Source organism: Furipterus horrens, unplaced genomic scaffold (genome assembly GCF_987537825.1).
Source record: "Furipterus horrens unplaced genomic scaffold, mFurHor1.1.pri manual_scaffold_4, whole genome shotgun sequence".
Lineage (NCBI taxonomy): Eukaryota > Metazoa > Chordata > Mammalia > Chiroptera > Furipteridae > Furipterus > Furipterus horrens.
Genome location: NW_028327174.1, coordinates 7,374,224 through 7,381,645, shown reverse-complemented (window position 1 = coordinate 7,381,645; position 7,422 = coordinate 7,374,224). Strand labels below are relative to the sequence as shown.

The window sequence follows — 7,422 nt, the reverse complement described above, 5'->3', positions numbered from 1 at the left end:
TTGCTCACTCACTGTGACCAGCCCGAGCCCTTGCCCTGTCTGGGTCTCATCGCCTTCCACCGTGGGGCAGGTGGGCCTGGAGGAAAAAGGAGGTCCCTCTGCCCCAGGGTGCCCAGAAAACAGAGCAGCCGTGTGAGTGGGCACATGAAGACCACGGTCAGGCTGAAGGTCAAGGTGCAGGGAGCTGGTGGCGGGGGAGGCGGGGGGCAGGGAGCGCTCACAGCGCAGTGCACACAACCTGGGCAACTGGAATCAAACCGTTTATTTCACAGCCTGGGCAGCCCCGCCCCACTGATAAACCACTGTGTCGGGAAGAATAACTTAAGTGTCAGGAGTGACCGGGTGGGGCAGCTCTGAGGGGTGCAGGTGGCTGGGCATGCACTGAGGGGCGAAGTGGAATGGGACACCCCACTCCTGGAGTGTGGGCTGCCCCTGCTGATGGCGGGGGGGTGATGACTCGTTTCTGTAGCTTCTCCAGCTCCAACCCCAGCGAAAAGGGCAGAAGGCAGACGGGGCAGCCGCACCCCCAGAGGACCCAGAGGAGTGTAGGGCTGGGGCACACCTGGCGCCCTTAGTGTTTGACCCGAAAGGGTGGGGGGGCCTAAGAGTCACTTGTCCTTGGCAGTCAGGGAGTGGGCCCCAGTGAGGCTCTCGGCTTTCCATGTCTGGAATCACAAAAAGTGCCAGAAGGCAGGGAGAGACCGGGAGAGGGGCCTTCAGCACCAGCCTCACGCAGGAAGCCTGGCACCCTCTTGGGCCTGGTCTGTGGACAGAGCAGCCTTGGCCTGGCTCCGCCCAAAGGTGCAGTGCTTGGCTCTCAGCCACCTCCCCAGCAGGGTTGGGTGGTGGGGTGGGGTCGGGGGTAGCAGCGGACCGGTGGCCCTATGGTGACAGCAGCAGCTGGACAAGCTTCTGGAACTGCTCCCGGTGCTCATAAATGTAGACCTCGGTCTCCCAGAGGGCATTGACCAGCACTGAGTCGCTGACCTCGTCCAGCATGATGTCCGACCCCAGCTGGGGGTTCAATCTGCCCAAATCGAGGAGGAGGGGTCACCCCAGGACTCTTGGTCTGGGTGGGGGACAAGAGCTAGGATTTGGGAAAGGGAGGGTCCATGCCAAGGATGGGGGTGGGGCTGGGGGCCAGGGGCCGGGGCCAGGAGGCCCGGGGCTGGGGCCAGCCGAGCCTCACCTGAAGTACTGGATGCCGACCATCTCACACCAGGCCCGGGCCCGGTCCACGGCCCGCCCGTCCGGATCCGTGCACTGGTGAGAAGCAGTCTCTGTGAGCACCCAGCACATGCCACACCCACAGAGCCTGCGCGGATCCCCAGGTTCCAGTCTGGCTGAGCCACCCATCAGCAGAGAGACTCTGGGCAAGTCCCTTCCCTGGGCAGCAGTGACTGTCCCAGCTGTGTAAGCAGAGGGACACTGTCTATGGTTCTGACAGGTGGCTCAGCAGGCCCCGTTGAGTCAGTGAGCATGATGGGGCGGGGGAGGGGCAGGAGCTGAGGGGACCAGGCCTCCACATCCCACCCCCTGCAGCTTCTGTCCAACTGATATTCTGGGGGAAGGGATCCACAGCTAAAACTTGAAAATTCCCACTGTAGGTGGCCACTGAGGGTCCCTGCCAGCACTGATTCTGAATCAGGAGCCCTCACCACGCCCTGAGCTGGCTGAAGAGGATCAAGAGCCTCCCAGGGTCCCACAGAAGAGGGCGAAGGCATAGTCCGGGGGCTGAGACCCGAAGGAAGTGGGCCCGAGGAGGGGCCCATACTCACACAGTCCACCACCATTTTGCCCAGTTCTTTGGCCCCAAAAACAGTCTTAGCCAGTTCCCAGGGGTTGCTGGGGCGGAAGACGTCCACACAGGTCACGGGTACTTGTGGGGACCTCCCTGTCCCCAGAGAGACGACGAGGGAGAGTTTCTTCACCTTGTTGCCCTGACCCTGTTGGGGACAGGACAGGGGTGGTGAGAGGAGACCTTCCCCAGGAGTGGGAGAGGTGCAGCGCTGGGGTCCTGGGGGAGTGGGAGGAGGCGGGACGGGCGTCCTGCGGCAAGAGCGCTGCCTGTGCTGCCTCATCTGCCCTGGAGCAAGCTCTGCTGCCTGTCTGCTGGGTGACCTTGACGAGTCACTCCTGCCCAGGCTTGTCATCCACAATAGGGGCCGGCTTAGATGGACGATGTTGGAGGACACTTACTTTCATCCCGCAGCCTCCTCCTCCAGGAAGCCTGCCCTGCCCGGACTGGCCCCCAGAGGGCGCTCACCTCTCTGAAGGCAGAGCCCCTGTCTCCCAACCCAGGGGCTGCACCCAGAGCTTAGTGATGACCCCAGCCAGCAAGGTTATGGCACACTTGGGTCAGGCACTGTCCTTAAACACTTTACAGATGGGGGCACATGGAAGCCTCCTGACAGTCCCCGGGCCGTCGGCAGCCGTCCGTCTCGAGAGACGATGGCGTAGCTTCCCGAGAGTCTATCTGCACCGCCGAGAATGGCTGTGCAGTCCGATTCGGGAGTGACAATCCCTGCCGCACTTGTTACAGGTGAAGGCAGATGGCTGTTGTTGCTGCTGCTGACGCTGCTTCCGCCTCGATCTTTTCTGGACCGCCTCCTCGTTGCGCGCAGCCTCTGCACGTGACGTACCTTGCCTGACCGCGAGCCTCCAGGCTAGGCGGTCGTCTGCTTGAACTTCCCCGGGCCAGTACTGTCAGTAACCCCATTCAGTGGCTGGAGTGAAGGGCAGGCAGAGCCAGGAGCCAAACCCAGAGGCCACTGCACCACTGAGTCCAGATTGGGCCTCGGAACCACTCTCAGCCCAGAGCTTTGGGCAGACACCACGGATCACGCAGCTCCAGTGTGACATAAAGCCGCAGCTGAGCGCAGACCCAACGAACGCGTCAGTAAGACCCGTCTGCTCTCCTAGGGGTCAATCCTTCAAGTTTGCTGAAACGGGGTGGCTGCAGCAGGCAGGCAGGTCTGGCCCCTCTGACCTGAGGCGGTTCTCACCTTGCGGATCATGTCCTGGCTGTACTCATGGATCTCGGTCATGGCGTCCAGCGTGGGGTTGTTGGCCAGCAGCCCACCGTCCAGGAAGCGCCCACTCGGCCGGAAGTAGGTGGGGGCTGCCCCGCTGCTCCGGGCCGCCCGCCATACCAGCTGCTCTGGGGTGGGGGAGGAGGGTGGCTCAGCGGGACAAGGGACTGGTATAAAACCTGAGTTCTTTAGATCTCGGCGTGCGTGTGTGTGCGCACACGCCCAGGACTGCAGGAGGAGGGAGAGGCTGGGAATTCCTCAGGAGCAGGCCCGACAAGGCCCCGCCACCCTGGGGGGAGGCAAGGTGCGGCTGAGGGCCTCCGGGTGCCTCATCCTGCCTGCCCGAGGCCTGCCCGCTGCCCGGCTCTGCCTGTCAGCAGCCACCAAAAGCTCAGGGCAACAGCTGGGGGGGGGGGGGGGGGTGCGGCGGGGCTAGGGGTGCCCAGCGGCAAGCCTACGACTCCCACCCGCGACCCCGCAGCCTTGTGGGCCTGTCGCTTCCCACAGATGCATCACACGTGGCTTTTAACCTGAGGGATGAGTTGGAGGCTTTAGGTGAATGTTCTGGCTGAAACGGGGCTCCCGTACGGACTCCGGAACTTCATAATTCCGGAAGAGATGGAGTTCAGCTGGCTGCCGGTCAGACAGCGTCCCTGTCAGCATCACCCTGGAGAGAAACGAAGACAGGACAGCTGAAGTCACCCCCCGCCCCCGCCCCCGGACTCCACATCTGGGAATGCAGCCTAAGACGCTCCCACACGTGTGGAGTTGGGCACACGTGAGGCTATCAAGGGCAGCATCGTTTGTTAAAGCAAAAGACCGGCAATAACTGAGGTGTCCACCTGTGGGTCGGCTCCCTGCCTCACAGTTCCCCCACCCAGGGGGGTCTGTGTCACTGCAGAAGGACCAAGAAGTGCTTCATGTACTGACTGGCACTGAGCACCAAGATTTATGGTCGAGTAGAAAAACAAGGCTCAGGACAGTGTGTGCAGTATGCCACCATTTACCTGGAAACAAATCCCTCTGAAACCTACGGACCTATTTGCTCCAACCATGAGCACGTGTTAAAGAGATCAGGACTCAGGCTTCCAGTTCTGAAGAAAGACACCAACCCAAAGATTTCAGGAGACCAACAAACCCCATGCAGGCTAAATGAGAAGGAACTCGTATCTAGATATAACATAATACAACTAACTGTAGAACACTAAACACAAATAAACAAATAAAAGCACCCAGGGGAAAAAGGCCAGTTACCTTCAAAAGGGTAACGGACTGGAACTGACTTTTCAAGCGCAAAGATGGAAGCTAAGAGGTGACAGAATGATATTGTGCATGTTCTACAAGGAAGTCACCAACCCAGAATTCTGTACCCAACAAGAATAAGAGTGAAATAAAACAGTTTTCATCTGATGAGAGTGAAGTAAACCTATTTTTAAAGAATTCTGCGAGTGAGGGACGCACCACCAGCAGACCCTCTCTGCAGGAAAGTCATAAAAAGGAATGTACTTTGGGCAGAAGAAACATGGTCACGATAGAGTCTAAGATGCAGGAAAGAGTGTAGAGCAAAGAAATGATACACGTATGTACATACACATACACAATACACATATGTATGCACCTACACGTATACACACACACATATGTACCCAATGCTATGCCAGAGCCAGTTCACACTGGCTTGTGAGAGCCTATTGCTAAATCTCAAAGCCGGTTGCTGAACTGCTGGTAGCTTTGGATCGGCCGTGGTGGGAGGATGCATGCCGCTGCAGCCGGCAAAGGCTGTACGACATAATCAGGGCTCCCCCCCCCCGCCCCGAGATCTGGTTTGTTGAAATCTAAGTAAACATCCATTTCAGAAAACAATAATAATATCTCGTAAAGACTTTAAACAACAAGGTAGATTTAAAATATGGCAAGTCAATTATAAATAAGGAAAGGTATATGAAATTCATGAAATCAAGCTCACTCATGAACATGGATGCAAAATCCTAAGCAAAATATGAGCAAACGGAACCACTCTGTAAAAGGCACCGGGGAGTGAGAGCAGGGACTTGAACAGGCACTGGGACTCGAACAGGCGCTGCGCCCAGCCATGGGGGAAAGACCCAAGTGTCCATCAGGGATGAACAGACAGACGAATGTGGTGTGTATGCCCAGTGGAATAGTATGCAGCCTTTAAAAAGAAGGAAAAGCTGGCACACGCTACAACATGGCAAACCTCGAGGACATCATGCTTAGGACCTTGTGAGCCAAGCCAGTCACAAGGAGACAGCCACACACTGTACGATGCCACTTGCGCGACGCACTGACGAGGAGTAAGACTCACGGAGACACAGGTAGTGTGGTGGTTGTCAGGGGCTGGGGGAGGGGGAAATGGGGAGACGTGTATGGGTACAAAGTTTCCGTTTTGCAAGATGAAAAACTTCGGGAGGTTAGTCGCACACCAATGCGAATGTTCTTAACGCTACGGAACTGCACACTTAAAATGGCTGAGATGGTACATTTTATGTTACATGTATTTTACAATAACTAAAATTTTAAAATAAATGAATAAATGGTATTTCTAAATACCAGCTACAGTTAGAAAATGAAATGTTTTAAAATGTATCATTTCCGATAGCACACAACACACGCAGTACCCTGAATAAAAGAGACATGTAGGACCTCTCAGATAAAACTATAAAACGGCACTGAGAAACCCGACACAAAGGCCATGTTTTACTATGTTTTGCGATTGGAAGACTCAGTGCTTTCAGATGTCAGTTCTCCCCCAGATAAGCCCGCAGATTCAGTGTTGCATCTCCCAGAAACAAATCTCAATCAAAATCCCACCAGGATTTGATTTTCTGTAGAATTTAACCACTTCATCCTACCATTTACATGGACACACAAATAGCAAAAACTAACCTTTACACAGACTTGCATGTGCCAAGTGCTTCATAAATATTAACTTCTTTACTCCTCATGAAAACGCCAGGAGGCAGGTAGCATGTTATTCCCTTTTTCTAGAAGAGGAAACTTCGGGGTGCATGCTCTTAGCCACTCCCCTACCGGGCCTCCAGGAATAGCCATGATACTCTGGAAGGTGAAGGTCAAGGTGGGAGGTCCTGCTGCCCCAGGTATCAGGACTTAGGATGTCACTGTAGAATTAGGGCCGTATACTCTGTGCACAGGCACAGCCATCCGGCCAATGGAGAAGGACACGGCTGTCCTTCAGACAGAGCCGTGCAAGGACCCCCCACCCACAGCTGAGAAGCCAGGGGCTGGGGGAACTGGCTATTCACGTGGGAAACATGAAGTTGGATTTCCCCAACACAAAGATCAAGTCCAGGTTCATAAAAGACCTAAACACAACAGGCAGATCTAGAGACCTTTCTGACTGGACAGAGGACCAGCTTCCGGCCTTAGGTTAAGGAAGGTTCTTAAATGAAACACAGGAAGTACAAACCACACAAAGAAAAACATTTATAAATTCTACTTCATTGAGAACACCTGTTCACCAAAAAAACACCTTAAAGAGAGTGAAAAAACAAGCCATGGAGTGGAAGATTTCAGATCCATGTATCCACCAAAGGGCAAATTTTTAAAAAATATAAAAATATCATTAAGAAGCCTTATAACCCCCAAATTACAAAACCGGAGTTTGCCCCAAATAGGTAAAACATGTGAACAGGAACTTTACAAAAGAGGAAATCCAGCACCGGCTGGTGTGGCTCAGTGGATTGAGCGCCGGCCTGTAAACCAAAAAGGTCGCCAGTTCTATTCGCAGCCAAGACACATGCCTGGGTTGCAGGCCAGGTCCCCATTTGGGGGCATGCGAAAGGCAGCTGATCCATGTCTCTCTCACACACGGATGTTTCGCTCCCTCTCTTTCTCCCTCCCTTCCACTCTCTGTAAAAATAAATAAATAAAATCTTTTTTTTTTTTTTTAAAGAGGAAATCCAAAGGGCTTTTAAACCCATGAAAAGCTGTTTCAACCTCCCTAGTCATCAGGGAAATGAAAATTCAAGACACACTTTACATCCCCCAGATCTCTAAAGATAAATGCATTTGACAATCAGCAAACACGCAGAACAACAGGAACTCTCAAAAAATGGCGAGTGGAGTGAAAATAGAAACCAGCCCTTTGAAAAGTGGTTGGGCAGAACCTGAGAGGGGAGGCCAGGCCTCCTGAGACTCCGCAGCTCCCCTCCTAGGCACGTGCTCCTGGGAGAGCTGTACACACGTGGGTCAGAAAACGAGTCCCACGGTGTTCACTGCAGCGCTGTTTGCAAGAGCGCCAACCTGGAAGCGACCCAAGTGTCGTCAAAGGGATTCAGAGAAATAGCTGTGGGGCGTCACCTCAGGAGCAAGAAGAATGAATGAAGCCCAGCTTCACCCAGCAGCAGGG

General features: G+C 54.5%; 1 protein-coding gene across 5 annotated transcripts in view; it reads right to left on the bottom strand.

Moving 5' to 3' along the window:
• Positions 1–247: 247 nt before the first annotated feature.
• The window catches only part of PLA2G6 (phospholipase A2 group VI), a 46,961-nt gene continuing 39,786 nt past the window's right edge, over positions 248–7,422 (bottom strand). For 4 of the 5 annotated variants that reach the window (XM_090272441.1, XM_090272444.1, XM_090272442.1 and 1 more), the window contains 5 exons: positions 3,563–3,699; positions 3,006–3,160; positions 1,779–1,946; positions 1,190–1,263; positions 248–1,027 (listed from right to left, as the gene is read on the bottom strand). In XM_090272441.1, coding sequence (XP_090128567.1) covers positions 883–1,027; positions 1,190–1,263; positions 1,779–1,946; positions 3,006–3,160; positions 3,563–3,699 — 679 coding nt within the window. In that variant the 3' untranslated portion in view covers positions 248–882. The other variant, XM_090272445.1, reaches the window with a different exon arrangement.